At 42.7% G+C, this 18,366-nt stretch overlaps 1 protein-coding gene across 8 annotated transcripts; it reads right to left on the reverse strand.

Moving 5' to 3' along the window:
• Positions 1 to 1,773: 1,773 nt before the first annotated feature.
• Positions 1,774 to 17,206, reverse strand: LOC111851107 (cleavage and polyadenylation specificity factor subunit 6). Of its 8 annotated transcripts, XR_002839942.2 has the most exons (11): positions 17,061 to 17,182; positions 14,977 to 15,189; positions 14,785 to 14,888; positions 14,422 to 14,567; positions 13,154 to 13,327; positions 9,996 to 10,488; positions 9,037 to 9,152; positions 8,740 to 8,893; positions 8,211 to 8,405; positions 8,073 to 8,150; positions 1,774 to 3,961 (listed from the first exon to the last, which is right to left on the reverse strand). XR_002839942.2 is itself a non-coding variant. In XM_023825684.2 (10 exons), exons 1-9 carry the CDS (start codon positions 17,118 to 17,120, stop codon positions 8,216 to 8,218), a joined length of 1,650 nt encoding a protein of 549 aa, XP_023681452.1. In that variant the 5' UTR covers positions 17,121 to 17,182; the 3' UTR covers positions 1,774 to 3,961; positions 8,211 to 8,215. The 8 variants fall into 8 exon arrangements, 6 of the variants coding, with proteins under 6 accessions (XP_023681452.1, XP_023681439.1, XP_023681485.1 ...); XR_002839941.2 differs by having other exon boundaries at positions 8,073 to 8,405; positions 17,061 to 17,181; XM_023825684.2 differs by lacking the exon at positions 8,073 to 8,150.
• Between the last annotated feature and the right edge of the window lie 1,160 nt (positions 17,207 to 18,366).

The following is an 18,366-nucleotide window of genomic DNA, read 5'->3' on the forward strand; positions in this document are numbered from 1 at the left end:
TAATATCACATAATGCCTGGTTTACAAAAACCACATACGATTAACATCTCATTACATAATTGAACTTTCTTACAGTTTTTAATTGGAGAACCCCTACCGTCCGTTAACACGGTTTATTCTCCCGCTCCGGCTGGCAGACGCTCATTTCCAGACCCGCGACTAGAGACAATTAACAGAGAGCAGTGACGAAAACGTCATCAATATATCAATATGAAACCTACAAAGCTGTCTAGTTGAGATACTTAATATGGAGTTCATTATCGTACGTTATTGAAAAAAACTTAAAAATTACAAAGGGTCGACGTTTGTATTTTCTAATTAGTCTGCTATTTCCCATAAGTATCATTACCAGTGAAAACCCCCCGTGCCCAGTGATGACGTGCGACCCTCACCAGGTTAAGTGATTGGAAGATGAATGGATTTTCTGTACGGCTTCACGCTCCATGTCGAAACCCATCCAATCAACCATAGCGTCAATAACATCTTTTAAAATGAGGCTGAGATGGAAATATGCTAAATTCATACATTTCTTTGCGTATTATTACGTGCATATCATTTCGCAGATGAATACCACAGAATTCACATTGGTAATTTAGAAGACTTTAAAGGTGTCATACTAAATTGTAAACATTCTTGTACATAAATCGTTAGCCTAAAGTATTCCTTCGACAATAGGGGTCGCCACGAAGTAATAGTGTATCGATAATAAAATTCGCCCGACAAACTCCGCTTTATCATGCGGTTAACGTGGCATCGATGTTCCAACATTTAAAAAAAATTCCTAACACAATATTTTGAGTTTTTCGTGAATAATAAATGAGGTTAAAAACATTTTGACGTCAGACATTTATTAAATATAAACAACTGAAAATACAATTTTTCATTTTAACGCCGGCTTAAATTCAATGCAATAGATTTTATAGTTTGGAATGCATATTGTTCAAGAACATATTCTAAGTGCACCCTAATTGAAACGCTGACTAAAACATTATGTTTATTAGAAATGCACCGTAAACTGTCCGAGCTTAATTACATACATAACTTCTGTCAAACTCCAGCTAAACTAATGTTTAAAGCGTGGCACATACGATTCTTTCATTCAATTATTTATTCTATATGGCAATAATGAAAACGTTTCCAACAAAGGCACAGACGGTCCTTCATCGATACGTAGAGTACGTTTAAATTGTAAACGTGAACACAGTTCTGTGCAAAATCATGTCCACGTTACCTGAATAAGGCTACTCCAAACTCAGTAGGTCTTCGGTTCTCTTCCATGCATCTCTTGTTGCAACGCAAAACTTACCTTTACTGCACGTTAGGACACCTGAGGAGGCAAAAATATGTGGACCCGAGGCAGAAAATTCGGCTAAAGATTAAATTATCAAAAGTAAGAAAAAAAGAAAAGAAAAAAAAACGTTTACCAACAAAATAAGTTGATTAAACAACGAAAAATAAGCAATAAGAACTAGTTCTAAAACTATCCTGTATCAAAATACGTCTTATGCCTACCATCACTAACTCTGGGGTGGCAATCCACAGTGTTCACAACAGAATACGTTAAATAGCTCATATTGTGGTGCAGGCATGTACAGTCACCCAACTACAGATCTGTGCAGTACAGAGCAGGATCTGCTGGGAAGGATAATCATGACTGTTTACAAAGCCATCTTACATGAAATGTTAACCGACTTGTGAGAACATCAGTTCTTGAGGGATTTAAGTCACTCACTTGAGGGAGAAATGAACTTGTCATAAATAGTTACTATGATGTCAAAACTAACAAAATATGTTTTATTGAGGAAAGTCAAGAGGACAGCACAATTTTAAAAAAGTGCCAAAAAACCGTTCGTAATGGGGCATACCATGCAGAGTACTACATTTCTAAAAAAAAGCCCCTTGTATAACAAAATCAGCAATGTCAAGAGTCCTAGTTAAGAAATTCCCACAAACAACCACATTAGCTATATACAAGGAACAAACTGAGAAATGCAGTAATTTTACACTTGTGAATATTTACAAGACAGGTTTTTGCTGTACCTGATTATGAAAAATCTACATTACTTAACTCTGCATGGTGGTGCAACCAAGCCACTTAAGCCATTTCAAGCCATTAAGACAAACAATTTGTAAAAATGTATGTTTGATAGCACATCTCCTGTCTGTTAAGGCCATAGTTAAAAAAAAAAAACATCTGCTCTGTGAAAATTATACCAACGAAAGAAGGGAATAAAACTGCAGTAGTTCTTGTCACGTTACTGTGGCACACGAATAATACATTGGTAACACTATTACCGTGGCCCCAAGAGACTGGGAGTTGTGCTTTCAAATCACACTGGTAGGCTGACCTAGCGCAGTTCCAAGCATAGTTCCAAGTCTATTTGCCAAATTACTTAGGGTCACACCAATTCACTGCAGTGATTCAAAATTCCAATTAAACAATGATTAAGTGTTATTTTGCTCCCAGCTAAAGTTCAGCAGGCTGGGGGGGGGGGGGGGGGGGGGGATATTACTAAGGAGTAACCTCAGCATTAGAAACACATTAACCCTGTTAGGAGGACTTGAATAAGCATGGAAAATATGCATGGAGTGTTTACAACATGCACAAATGAAATGTTCACCTGTGTACAAAGACCAATGCAATAACCACTGGGTGGGGGAGGAACAACCAATAGACCAATGTGTAACACTAAAATCTCAGTCTGTGTAAAAGGCTCAGAAAGACCATTAACCCTGCCTATTAACAGAGCATGAGAAGCATTCAAAAGAAAGAAAAAAAAAAAGTTAGTGAATTAAAAAAGTAAGCAGTTCATACTGTTAAACAGCCTCGTACTCCAAAGGCCATGTCATGAGGCATTAAAACGGAAAATGCTAAATCGAGTAACTAATGCAACTTATAAAGTTTACGACGGCACCACAGGTGAAACAGAGTCATTGCCAAGGTCATAGTCACCAGGCCAAAAGGATAAGACATCCAGCAGCTTAAAAATGGGGGGGGGGGGGAACCAAACAAAACAGTTTCACATCTTCAGTGACGTTCCTAATGTGGTCTGTGTTAAAGGCAACCCAGAGATATGGTGAAACAAACAAAGATTACACCACGGCACACATTCAAAATGGTGACATCTAACAAAATTTACCCTCGGATAATTCCTATTAAAATCAGGGCAATAGAGAGATTGCGTAGACAGGTAGCTATACAATACGCCCAAGGGGGAGGGGACCACATACAAAGCGCATCTATAGCTAGTCACATTGGTCTAACCTATAATCACTAATTGTACAGTACCAGAGACGGTGATCCGTTACAGATTTTAAAACACTTAATTTGTTTTAAAAACCCTTGAGGCCATACAACTGGAAAGGTGGGCATCACTGACATCAAAACAGCAGCTTTTAACACAGACACCCCACTTATTATAGCTACAGGTGCCACTACTGCATAGCCCAACACAAATGCGTCAAACATACACTCTACATACAGAGATGGGTGGTGCGTTGCGTTGGATACAAAGAACAGACATTGCAGCATATTAACAAGTACCAGTCCCAGTAAATGTTTTATTACAACACTAAATCTATATTTAATAATCAAAAGTTGTGACATTTACAGACATCAACAAAAGAAAACACTATGAGCAGGAATGGGGGAGGGCGCTATAAAATATTTCTACTGACAATACACATTGAAGCTGTCGAAGGTTTATTTTTATAGAATAGGCAACTTATGGAAAGCTGTACGTTTTAAATCACACAGGTTTTATAATAAAAAAAAACAAAGTAACATAAAAAACATCTCATTTTGTTTACCATTCGTAAGAGTTTTACTCTACAGTTGTCTCACACAGCCATGCAGACTGCGAGCCAGTCCATCCACGTGCAGGCAGACGAAGAACGGCCAAGAGCAGTCTATTCCTGAAGCGCCCAGGCGTGACCTGCTGTCCCAATCCTCTTCCTTCAGCTGTAATGTGTCAAAACGAAGGGTGGAGTTTGGTTTGTGCAGCCCAGCAATGTACATATTTCTATCTACACACAGAGGAGGAGAAGGGAAGCAGACACAACATGCAGACGCCTGCTGAACCTCGGACGATACCGGTGACCTTCAGACTGAAACACCCTAGTTCCTCCCCACAGTAAGCAGCACAAGAGCAGACATACGTCATGAACACGTCACCTCTAAGAGTTGGTATAGCTACTTTAATCCCAGATAAATTTATGCTAAAAATCACAGGCAACACAGCTGCAGTGAAATACATCACATTTCAACAGAAATTACTACAGACAACCAGTATAAGAGGAGCAAAATGTTCACAGGACACAGGGGGACACTACCAAGTCTCAGGTGCCATACAGGAGCAATGCCACAAGTTAAGTGGCAAGTTCAGTCAGGCCCGCTGAGGTTACCCTGATCTGGCTGCGTTCACTTTACAGGATACATCTGCACTGAACATGGAGGGAAAACACGCTGATAACACAGCCAAGCTGAACAAGTTCAGTAAAGCCCAAATGACAGTGACTGGTCAGCAAATTCCAGCAGGTTCATTTGACATTTTAAAATAGATCCAGGAGTAATCAAATTTGAAAACATTTAACAGTCAAAGTTTTCCCTCTGAATCAGTCAATTCATGAGAAATATGGTAATAAATTTCAGAATGTGAACATTTCTGGACTTAAAGTATCAAAGTTTTCAAAATGAGACTGTATTAAAACAGGGTATTTAAAACAGCTGAAGAGCATAGCAGAGAACAGAATTGGCTGGGAGCCGACCTAAGGCTGCCAAGGGGCACAAAACAGGTGAAAGGGGGCTGTGTCTATATTTATATATATATATAGATATATACACATACACACCTTGAAGATGTCAGTCACAGCCTCAGGAGGCCATTCTAGACATATACATGCAGCCTGGGAGACGGCACAGTTATGAATCCTTACATATTTAACATTAGTGAGAAAGATTGCGGTCGTGTGTTTTAACACAGAACACAGGACTTGGCCAACAGGAGGTTCAACCAGCAGTACACACAATACCTGGACACGACTCCAACTTAGACACCAGGTAAAAAGGCCCATATCATCAAGAACAACAGTAGGACAGAGGAACTTAAAGTGTTAATGTGCTGAATCTGGAATAACTGGAAAGCCAAACACGAAAATACAACAGGGATGATGGAAGTGAGCAGAATCAGACCCCTCCCCAGCACCCTGACTGCCTTGCCCTTTTTGAGCTGGTGACAAGGACATCATTTACCTAGTGCAAAGTTGGAAAGAATCAAAGAAAGAAATGTTTAATGATTTCCTTTGGGCTAAACGACTTGACATGCCGTGGAGCCCCCCCCCCCCAGTCACAGAGCCAGCACACTGCAGGCTATATTCCCTTCATCCAAAACATCCAGTTTCAAGACTATGGATCAATGTGGTTTTTTTTTTGTTGTTTTTTTTAATCCTCCCTGTTAAAGGGGACTGACCCGGTTTCAGAATGCTAGTGTGCTGTCAACCACCATATGCAGTTAAAATCTCTGAGAAATAAGTTAAATATATAAGGCCAGTACTACAATCTCGAAGTCCAGTAGATCACCTATGAACACCTAAAGACAAAGTGGAGGAATGTAGCGATTTATTCAGTGCACAACCATACCTGAAAGGCTAAAATGAACAGACAATAATTTAAGCTGCGCTAACTTTAAGATGTGGAAAAAGGCATTAAACCCCCCCTCACCAGAAGACAAGCTGTAGACAGAACAGACAGAATACAGAAAAATTACTTTTCATAAGAAATTCAGAAGATTGAACCAATAATACACAGGGGGTTTCAGTGCAATGACAGTGCCTCATGCCCTAGCTACCCAGGCTGCTATACTGACCTATGTATACAGTACCCAGACTTGGGACATAATCCTTGGAAAGAGTTAACAGCAGTGCTCCACAGGATATGTGCATCACAGACTTTCTGGCTTAAACTTGAAAAGCCACAGTGAATTTCCTTTCATTTTAAGACATGTAAAGAAAAAAACTTTTTTTTTTTTTAAAAAGAATAAAACAAAAAACAGAACATTGAGTATAAGAACAGCCAAATGTATTTTTTATATATATCAAATTTATTCAATGTTCCCTAAAAAAAGCTAGAGATAAATTTCTTTAAGGTGGAAATGTTATGTAAAATGCACACACACAAATAATATATCCCACAACATATTTAACATTACTATGCTCTCAAGGTCACCTATGAACACAATTTACCCAATACACATCACTCCCCCACCCACATACACTCAAGACAATCAGTGCAAATCTCTCTGTAGGACAGTGACACTGAAAATGTATAAAGAGAAAGTGCTGCTGCATTACCTGCACCCTGGACACATTCAGTAAAACTGATGATAAATATCTATGCCCACAATTCTCTACATAATTCATTAACCAATTTCTGGTTCCTCGAAAAAAATTAAGTTACATGATAATCTTTAAGTACAAGGTGATGAAACGATGTAAAAGGTCAGACTGTGCCAATTGCAAAGGCGCTTTTAAATGGGCAGAATCAACCAAACAGATAACAGTTTTGAAATGGACCCGCAACATTGTCTCTCCCCCATATGCTGCAGGGGCATGCAGGCTGGTTGTCTGGTGCCTGTACACAGCATGTAGGAATTCACAGCTCATTGGTTTGCAGTCAGCAGGATAAAGGGATTAGACAGTCAAAGCAAGCGGGCCTACGCCTTTACAGGAACATCGTACAGATTATGTGTGGGTATGTGCGCATGCGAGAGGTACAGGGCTACTCAATTACGGTTTCCCAGCCCATGGCGCACCACTACAGTCTCAGGGAGGGAGTTACCCATCCAAGGTAAAACTGCTGATGCTGGTATTTATCTTTGCTGACCGCCCCCGCCCCCCTTCCCTCCAGGGCCGCCGTAACTGAGCAGCCCTGATACAGTACCCCTGGAATCCTTCAAAATCACCGGGCCTACTGTGCCCAAAAAGCACGCAACTTTATCATGATGTCAATCAAAAGTGAATAACCATACTCCAGCCGACTGCTAGGCTGAGCTTTTCCCCCCCAAAATTTTAAAAAAGCAGGAAATTTAACAGCCATATTCTACAGACAAATATCTTGGCAGAGAAGACAAGAAGTTGATTAAATTTAATCTCCACTCCCTTCACATGATTCTTCACAAATTTTAATTGTGATTGAAAAATTAAGACAGTTAAACTAAACAAAACATAACTATGTCCATGACATCAAACTCCCATGACTGATAAAAGCAGGAAAACATTCAGGGAAACAGTGAACTGACAAAGGGGCAATTAATCTGAAGTTACAGTCCACACTGAGGTAACACCCTGTTAAACATAATTTTTTTTTTAAACTATTGCCAACATTCACACAATTTGAATCAATTTGAATACTACAAGTAAGTATAACAAATAGGCAACTAACACTGGAAAAACAAAAATTGCCAAAGGAAAAAAATAACCTAGAATTCCTTCAGTCCCGTTGCACACAACTTGGAAAAATTGATTTTTAGCTTCTCTCAAAGCTTTTATGAGCTAATTTTCTGCAGTCTTTTGAATATGATACCCCCAGGTTACAGCGTAATTTGGAACATTCCACCAACATACACACAGGCACACAAACGCTTTGGCTAGAAGGGAAACACTGTGGTCTGATTACACCTTACACCTCAAACGGCATGTGGATGGCAAGGCTGCCATACGAAGAACAGTGCTCAGTGACAGAGTCACAACCTGTCTAACAACCTGTTTCAACCGTTTATTAACACCCCCAATTTTACAAAACAAAAATAAAATAAAAACTGGAAATAATTCAACAAATGCATGAAAACATTACAAATTTTATGCTTTAAACTCATTCCCATGTCATTTGATATACAATGTGTGTACTTAAGGGAGTACTGTTCTTTGTAGGTTAAAAAAAGTAAAAATTACATTATGACAGGGTGATACACATACAATAGAGGAACAAAAGCAGATGGTGTCAAATTATTAGACAATACAACAAATAAAAGTCATTCATGAATAGATAAAGGTAACGGTGACAGAGAGTTACTCACCGTGCTGACCTACCTGCGGCCACCCCAGGAACACCGCACAGTGTCCTGCAGCAGCTCCCAGGGAGCACCCCCCCTTTCCTGTGGGACAGAGGCGGTCAATAACAAAGGAAGCAGGGGGCAGAAGATCGGCATACACACCTGTGCTAGCGGTGGCGGTACTCCCTCTCACGGTCCCGATCACGCTCACGGTCCCTGTCCCGCTCGCGGTGCCTCTCGCGCTCCCGGCTGCGCTCGCGGTAGTAATCCTCATGCCGGTCGCGGCTGCGCGATTTGTGCCGCCGACTCTTCTCCCTGGAGCGGCTGTGGTCCCTCTCCCTGGACCTCTCCCGTCTTCTGGGAAGAAGTGGGAGCCCTCAACGACCACGCTCATACCTCCACATATTTAAAGGCTGATTTATACGTCTATGTCAAATTGACAGCCGTTGACCGTTCCAAACCAAACTGAATACAGTCTGCATTTGAAAGGCTATATATTATTTACCCAGATAAGATATTCGTCAGGTCTACATTAGCCGCTATAAATAAGCAATACACACGTGTAGCTAAGAGGCTAACAGAGAGCTACTGATGACAGCACCAGTACAATGGAGAGCAAATACACAATATTTGATCAAAAAGTGAGCTACCCAGCACTAGAGCACACGGCTCAGGCTTGGACGGGTTTTACCTGGAGGCAGAGCCGTAGGACTTGGACTCAATGCCGTGCAGGCAGTCCTGCAGGGAGCTGATGAGCACTTTACAGCGGTCGTCAGCCGACACCTTGGACTGCTTAATGAGGGAGATGGCCGTGACCAGCGTCTCGATGGCGCTGCCATAGTCACCTGTGGGGAGACCAAAAAGAGCTGCAGCACGATGCATCAACCGGGATCCTTCTGGGTCTGAGAAGGCACTCAGTGAAAACAAGAGCCAGCTGGTATTATTGAGCAGGCCTTAGGAACTGCGGAGACGGGCAAAGAGCACCTACCTGCACTGGCGTCAGAGACAGCCCTAGAGATGGCGCTGCTGGAGATGGCTCTGTTTCGGTTCATGATCTCCTCAAACTCGGCCTCGCTGAGGGGGGTCCGGGCAGCATCCATCTCTCTAAGAAAAAGAAAGGGGTGGGGGGTGTTAAGCATGAAACAGTCACTAGTGCAGTGTCTCCAGTGTACAAAACAAATTAAATCCAGACAGTGTAAGAGAGGAAGAATGGGGGGGGGGGTTGTTAAATCTGGGCACACACACGGTTGTTTTTTGCTGCGAGTTATGCTGTCCACTCAAAACGGAGATTTCTGGCATTTGATGATTTTGATGTAATGAAAGCAGAACCATTCACTGGAAGAACAGTTTTCATCCACCCCTAAATGCCCCAACTGAGTTGCTTTGACGTGACCATGAAAGGGGGGGGGGGGGGGGGGGGGAGTCTGGGTCACACCATAATTCCCCAACCACACCAGTTTTGAGTACAAACCAACCACCCCAGGGCAGATATAAGCGACTGATATAATTTTGAAAACCAGGGACATGTGTGAGTTTTGCACTGGAGGAGGCAGACAAACACAAACAGAAACACAAACAGAAACACAAACAGAAACACAAACAGAAACAGGACTTTGAGGCCCAGGATTTTCAAACTGAATAAAATGCCGTTATATTCAGAACAGGAAATTTTAATTTTACAGGATAATACAGTGAAGTACGTAAGACATGAAATACAGCCAAGGAAAGTTAAAAACGCTCAGCATGCAGCCAAATAACCATGAGCTACACCACCAGGATTCCAAAGCAGTGAATAATGAACAGTAAAGATAAAAATATGTATAAACTGTATCCAGATTTTATAAGTATATGGATGGAAAAAATGGAAGAACAAATGAAAAAATGGAAGAAGGCAATATGGAAAAGAGTTAAGACCGTGAAGAGTCAGCTAGAGATGAGATGGTTTACCTGCCAGCAGGACCGTAGTCCCCTCTGTCATAGGGAGGCGGGCGCCCATAGGGGTCGTTGGGAGGGGGGCCGCGATTGTCTGAAGAGGGCATGTTGCTGTTTCCCGGGGGAGGGAAGAAAGCAGGATTGACGTGGGGGGCTGGAGGTGGGCCGCCAGGAGGGGGCCCAGGCATGTGCGGTGGGGGAGCCAGGGTTAAGGGCGGAGCAATGGGGCGAGGAGGAAAAGGCCCAGGTGGGGGAGGTCCCTGCTGTGGGGGAGGGGGACCAGGTGGGGGGCCATACCCCGGCACCGGGGGTGGGGGGCCAGGAGGAATGGGTCCCATGGGGGGTTGGCCAAACTGGCCAGGGAACATCACTGGTGGAGGGGGACGATCACCCCGACTCGGGGGACCAGAGATGGGTGGTGGGAGACCTTGTCCTGGAGGAGGGGGTCCGGGAGGACCAGGGGGGCCTGGTGGGCCTGGGGGAGGTCGTGGTGGGCCTTGAAGGCCTCCTGAAATAGAAGCACAGCGGCATGTCCCTGTGATTCCACATCAGAACAAAGGAAACCGCAGCGCTCACCCAAAGCTCACTTAAAGGGATTCCACATTAAAATGGGAGAGTGGTCAACAGCTCCTGTTCAAGGTATGTAAAGAAAGGGCCTCAAACCTCCAGAAAGGGAAATGCCTCATCCATTCTAAAGCTGAAGTGAAAACATGCAGCCAGAGGGAACTCTGCGCAACGTAATTCAGTTGTGTCTGTGGAGCTATGATAAGTGTTAGAACAACCTGAAACATATTGCTAAGCTGACAGCTTAAGAGTTTAGAGATAAATAAATTAGCCAGAGGATATCTGAGGTTAGGCTAAGGAGAATAAAAAAAAAACATCAGCAGTAACCTAACAGAAACTTTTAGCCTCAAAAGAACCTCTTGGTGGTTCAGATTTACAAAAAAAAAAATCTGGGCCGGTATGCATAAAACTTCTCAAAGTAAAATTTCACTCTTAAATGTGTCACAATTCTAAGAGTGACGTGATTTTGCTCCTACTCCCAGACTTAAGAATAAGTGGCATGCATAAACAGTCTTAAGTGTTAAGACTTGGTCTCAGCTCCCAAGTTATTTGAGAGAGCTGGAGAGGACTCCGAAGCCAGTTAGGAGTTGAATGATGGCAGCTGCACTACGCGCACCCAGACGAAGACCACGCTCTTTCCGTCGAAGAAAGGACGTCCTGCAGATGTACGACAATAATGAATCGATAAAAAGGTACAGGCTCGATCAGGACGGCATTCTTTTTGTTACCAACCTAATTAGGAACCGGATACAATCTCCTACGTCACCTAAAAATGCACATACAGTTGAACTGAAGGTGATAATGAGGCTACGTTTTTGGCAACTGGAAAAATATAATTATTATTATTATTATTATTATTATTATTCTCATCATCATCATCATCTATTATAGCGAGGGTCATAAGAGCAAAATAAGTAATGACACAAACCTGCAGCTTGCATGCTTGCTTTATAAACTGTGATTTCCTTTCGCGAGGTTGATAAAACATTATACCACCTTTTTTCACATTCCTCTGCTGAACACCTTGTCCGAGGTGACGCAGCATTTACGGAGATTGCAATAGCCTCCTAAGGTTTTTTTGTCCGTGCTTGTAACAGCTGGGCCAAACTTTCCTCGCACTACCTCCTTCCATTTAAGCACCAACTGTGCCAAAAGAACCGTTTTGCTTGTCGTCCAGTTTGGTTTTCTTTTAGCATCCAATGTCTTGCTATGAGTTTTGCGTTTGACCCATAATTTATACAACATGTGCATCTATTAGTGGAAATTGATTGGTGGTGTGCTAGGCAGATTTTCGTACAACCAATTAAAGGTATGATCACAGAAAGGTATGTTGTATAAAGCTGTACATTAACGGTTTAATGTCACTAATATATTCACCGTGCAGCTCCTCTATTGGTTAAACTCAGTATTTGGGGCGGGATTTTATTTGTAGTCCTCATTTCACGACACTTAAATGCTGGCTCCGTCAGCACTTAGGAATTGGGCTTAGACTTTGCTGAAAGTTACTTTTAGCAGCTTTATACAATGCTCTTAGGTCCTACTTTTTGCTAAGTTGTTTTTTTTTTACTCTTAAGTCCAAGTGTACGACCATTCTTAAGAACATTCTTAGGAAGTTTCATGCATACTGGCCCTGGTTAACCACCTGACTACACAAAACCAGCCAAAAACCAAAATGTCTCATCAGAAGACTTAAAGGAATTACACGAGAAGCAGTGTCTCCCTGGCAAAGATTTTACCATTGGCTGGTAGTTTCAGGAAACTGCTGACAAGTACGTAGATATATTACAGTGCAGATTAAAACCAGATGATCAATTCCATACGCTTTCAAACAGACAAGCCACATAAAAATCTGACAAGGGAAGGTACAGCTTGCATTTGTTGAGAGTCACAACACTTTTAAACCTTCCCATTCATGGTCCAAACAGCCATTTTTACAGAGCATTAAACTGAAGCGGATTCAGAACAAGTGGTCTGCAGGGGGCAGGACGGCCACTGAGGAGCAGCCTCTGGCATCAGGAAGCGAACATTCAGCATGTGCCGCTAGTCCTACAATCCAGTTCCCCTACACCAAAGGTTCTCATCAGCCAATGAAAGGTGACCGGAAGTTTCACGCTTTGTTTAAGTGTGTCACCATTGCACCATTGAGTCCTTCCGGGTGGCCTGAATGGTGCCAGCCTCAGACTAAAAACAGACACACCTGGGACAACACGGGGGGGGCGAGGAGTAAATAGTATCAGATTTAATGATGCCCCAGCAACAGCAGATGAGGCATTTCAGCTCTGGGTTACCAGATCAGATCCCGCTCTTGCTGAAAGCAACTAAAATTAATTTGCAACAGATGTCAGCTTTGACGCCTACGGGACAGAAGGCGTCATCACAAAGCACAACAGAATCAACTACAGTCAACCACCGTTTTACTTGAAAGGCCAAGCAAAAAAGGGGAGATAAAAAAAAAAAAATCTCACCACAAAACATGGGCAGGCTGTCAGTATCCTGGCAAACATCCCCATCCCATCCCAAAGATAGTCTGCAAAATGTATTTGAGGAAATGCCTGGTACTAGCAGGCAGGACAGGACACTCACAAGACAGAGCTGGGGGGCAGAGTTACCTGGAAAATGTGGGGGAGGCCCTCCGGGACCCACCGGCCCAGGGAAGCGGTCTCCACCCGGGCCAGGCATGCCGGGGAAGCGCCCCCGGCCTCTGCTCAGGGGAAATCCACCACGGGGCCCTATACCTGGGGGGCCGGCCTTGCCCTCTCCGGACATCTGCCCTGACTGCGTACCTGGATACGTCAAGGAGAAAGTTAATCATTTCAATGAGCATCCCATCGATTTCAGCACAGCACACCCAGAGGGACAGAGAGAGAAGCTAATGCTAAAGGCGCTTTCCCAGCAAAGTTCAGGAACCTAGTTCCTGGGCTGTCTTGACTTGAAACTTTTGTAGCTCCTGCCCACTTTCGTGTGTTGCTTTCCCTCTGCACAACAGGATCGGTGACCTTTATGGTAAATCAGCATGGGGGAAAAAAAAGCTCATAGCTCAAGTTTCACATTTAATTTCATACGAAATCAAGTCGTCACCCGAAAACAATGGAGAACAAAGTCATTTTGTTAGTTATTGGGGGGATTGATTGGGTGGTCCAAAAATACAGGACAAATAGCATTTTATTTATACAGCCCCAAAAATATATATATTATTCACACACACACACCCATTGATTGAAAAACGAGTAAAACAAAATTATTGCAGTTTCAATTTTTCCACGACTATTTTATTTATACGGCCTGCCACACGTTTATAATTCATTGTTAAATCTGGCCAGCAGATCGATTTTTCATTTTCCATAGAATACATAACAATGTAATGTTATTCTGCTAATTAGCACTGGCAAGTTTCACTGCCAGCACCAGCTATATTATGCAGAAGTATATTCGTTATCAATCAAATTTTCCAATGCAGAAATATGGAGAGGTATTCATTAATCCATTTAATCTGAGATACAAAAAATAATTCCATTGCTCTACTGCTTCGGTTTTCTCAGCACTTCCATATAACTTCCGAGTTAGTGCCAGTGCTTGTGGTCATTCAATCAGCAAAGCTTATCGCTACAAGTTCCAGCAAGTAGTTCTTTGTCAAAGGAGAATTACCTTCTCTGTAGTAGGGTTTAAAAAAAGGTTCAGGAACTACCTCAGTACAACAACAATCAGGCAGTGTCCCCAGCAGTGGGAAAGCTACAGAAGTTCCCGTTTCCTGAAAAAAGTACCTGTGGTGGGAAAGCGCCTAATTTTAACATCACACACCGGGGGGGGGGGGGGGGGGGAGTTCCCGAACCACGAAGCTCCAGCAGCATGATATACCCTTGGTCAGTTACAAACGTACTTTTCCGAGACTGCATCTCAAACTGGCTGAGGGTCTGTTTGTTGCAAGGCGTGACAATAGGATTCTGTCCGTGGAGCTCTCGTTTGGACAGCAGGTCCATCAGTTTCCTTGAGGAGGCCTCGGATCCCACACAGACTAGAGCAAACCTAGGGAAGAGGTGAACAAAAATTACATCAGGCCTACAAGTGTTGTAGACCCTCTGCAGGAAAGGCCAGTCCACCCGGAATCTCTCAGAGAAAGCTGTGAAAGCTGGAAAGGGTCAGATTCAGCTCCTAAACCTGACACACCCATAAACGTAACCCAGCCTCTAATACATTCAGATTCACACTTTCCAAGCCTACCATAAAAAGGAAGTAGAATTACCCTTTAGACTGCCCATTAGCTCGGTTTTCAAAAAACTTAATCTCCAGCAAATCATTTATCCCCACTGAACGAATGGCATCAGTCAAATCTTCATCAGTTGTCCACTACAACAGAAGACAAGAGCCGTTGATATCAAAATACCCTATCAGAGGATAGACAATACAGTGCTTTCTGTGTGGAATAAAATCCTACCCATGTGAGGTTTCCAATGTATAGGGCAATTCTCTTCCCAGTGTAAGTATAGACCACATTAGGAGGGGGGCCCTTGCCCCCTTCACCCCCCACAGTTGGGGGTAGGTTGTCTAGGTAGTCCCGGTCTTCCGGAGCATCGCCGTTGTTGGCAGACGGGGAGATGACATCGTCGTATAGGTCTATCTGTTCGTGAACATTGTACTCTGCTTCCTGCTAAAACCAAAGGAACAGCACTCTTCAGAGACATGCATTAGAATTGTTCCAGGGTGAGATGACCCCTCAAGCCTTAAGTAGACAAAGCTCTGCTCTGCTAAGTAAGGCTGGGGCGGGGGCATTGATCACAGGTAAATCATTGGAATACAATTTAAGTGCTGGATGGCAGGCACAGACACTGCTGTCCCATCTCAATGGCAGTCTACCCTGTAATCTAGATAACTCTCAATGAACGGTCAAAGCTCCAAATCCAGAGCATGGAGCCTTATATATATGTAATGTAATGCAGTCATGTCTGTGGCTATCCTTGTTATTTATACATATCTGTACATATGCATGCTGGGGACAACAAGAGCAGCTCCCAAGACACAACTGCACTACATTACATCTATTCAAAAGATGCTTTCGTCCAAAGAGATGGACACGCGAGGAAGGCTTGAGGTGACAGCAGGGTTAGCCAGCACCCTTAGCAAAGCTGGGTTTAAGGGCCTGGAGGCCATGGTATTTGAACCCACAACCTTGTGGATAAGGGCGGATATTCTAAACCAGCCGAGCTGCACAATGCCCCAATTGCATCCACTTTGTCTAACGTGGTACACAAATAACACACAAAGCAGCACCCAAATGGCCAATCATCAGAAGTAAACAAAATACGATCAAAGAGAAATTCATCAGAAGTTAAGTGACAAGAATAGATGGTAAACAAAATGACACCTCTGCACCTTTGCCTTTATTACTGCCAATGGTATAACAGGAACCCAACCCATTCAGTCATTGAAAAGGTAAAACAGAATGAGAAAGAACTGCAAAACTTTTGTTATTTGGAAGCTTGCTACCACACATATCTTAGGTATTCAGTAGTGAAAAGAGAATTTTTTTAATCACTGTTCCATCAATAAGCTTATAAAAATAAATTTTATACTAATTTACAATAGTGGAAGCAAATATTTACTTCTCTGGTAAGTTAAACCAAAAACAGCACACTTAAATCCTTATGTCAAACTAAACAGTCCCCCTTAAGCTTTTATATGTAATTCTCAGTCTGAAATATTTTTACACTAAAGTAAAAATGTGGGGGAAAACATGACGAAGCGCTACTTTGACTAGGAAAAAACACAGCATGGTCACGTCATTAGTTATGTGGTTATTTCGGGAACTGCCATTTAAAAACCTTCCTAGGTGGCCAAGCGAGTTAGATATTGGGACGTCCTTGGTAACATGTCAACCGAAAACCCAGAATAAATCTGTGAACTTCAAAGATATACGTTCAACAGGAAAAAATAACCCTCGAACAAGTGTGGCCGCCTCATCCTCTACTGACAGCTACGCACCACTAAAAGCGACGTGTTACTTATTTTACTGTGATAACTTAACTTGTCCGAATATAAACGCAGTGTAGCTGTAAAGACCAGCCTTCACGATCCACTGGCACGAGCCCCGTTTGGCGCCAGTGAGGTGCGTGGTCACAGACAGCCGCGCGCAGCCTGGCAAAGCGGGTGCGCGTGCAGGCCGTGCATCACGCACTGAGCCCCGCAACACAAACAATGGGCGACGCGGCTTGCCCGAACGGCTCTGTGCACTTTTTATGCGCCGCTTTGTCATAGGTAGCGCCGTCCGGAGAACCCCACGTTTCTTATGATGAGCTCTCCCTAAGCTCAAGCGGTATTACCGAGAAAACTTGAAAACAACCAACTACGCCTGCAACGTCGACTTAGCTGTAATGCACATACATACTCATCGAGATCCCAAACAAAAACGCAGACCCCTCCGTGAATTCTTTACATAGTCTACATAATGCCGGTTTATTTTTCATGCACAAGGGATACTGCAGTTATACATGGCATACACAAAAGGTACCATACACATATTACCTGATTAAATTCCTCTTCCACATCCGCATAGATATCAATATGATCCACACCGTCGGCCATTTTCCACTCTACCTCCTCCTACACAACTAGAAAAAAAATCAGTCAGCAGGAAAACAGCGTGCGTCACATCCGTCCGAGGCAGCGGCTACTTTACAGGGACATAAGATGGCGGTGGAAACAGCGGCGGTTTTAAGTTCCGTCACATTAAGCGTTTTAAAAAGGTATTTAAATAGGTGATAGATTTCACAACATTCAAACGAGAGAAACGGAAGGAAATCCGACAAATTAGGTCAACCAGCCCCTAAGCGATATATATGTCACCCTAGGACTGTTCGATATGGCATAAAATTAATATTGCGGTATAATTTGAACCATAGATGGTAGACGGTATATATTGCGGTATATGATTTGATCTGTAAATTTCAATATAACTGTTTTTGAAAGGGTAATATATGTCCATAGCAAAGGCATTGCAGCAGGAAGTTGTCTAATAAACTGTTAACACATTTCAAAGTAGTCATGAAAGTAGAATATTTATTGTGCAAATCTGGAATTATAGAAAAAAATATTAAAACATTTCAAGTAACTTCACTGGTTTTATCTTATATTAAAAACACAGCTTGGTTTTGTAAACTGTATAGGTAAGCAGAAAACAAGACACAGAACTAGACTAGTGTCATAACTCCATCTATATTAGTATGACCATCTCTCCCATAAAGGTCCTGCTAGGCTGAGTCCTGCATGGGTTCGGGTACCCGACGGATGACCCGCAAATTTTGATGAAACGGGTGAAAAATATTCTACTGTGTCGGATCCGGGTTCGGGTCGGACGCAGGAGAGCTATAATTGAGGTTTTCAAAACATCATGTGCCAACAAAAAAATACCCTAGGGCTATATTTTAGTGACAAAATCCCTGCATTTAAGATGATAAAACGTAAAATCCATATCAGTTTATGCCTGCACGCGCATTCCCGGAAATCTCTCCCACTTTCATTTTAAAAAAACGCATGCGATCTCCTCCAGTTGTTCGAAATGGATGCTGAAGTAGTCAGCTGAGGCCATCAACTGTGGACGATATCCTTTTTTTACACAGTAATATAAAGCACCGCACCAAACGCTAGTCTTCGCTTTCGCGTAGGAATTCCAATCGGGTAATCAAAGGAAAATGGACAGTGCACGTAGGTATCCTATAAAACCCAATACTGTGCAGGGTAGCCTAATGTACATTTTATATAATATTAGTTTTATTAACACATTTAATTGCAAGCTGGTAAGGCTATGTGTGGGCATGGCAATATCAAACAT

Source organism: Paramormyrops kingsleyae, chromosome 1 (genome assembly GCF_048594095.1).
Source record: "Paramormyrops kingsleyae isolate MSU_618 chromosome 1, PKINGS_0.4, whole genome shotgun sequence".
Lineage (NCBI taxonomy): Eukaryota > Metazoa > Chordata > Actinopteri > Osteoglossiformes > Mormyridae > Paramormyrops > Paramormyrops kingsleyae.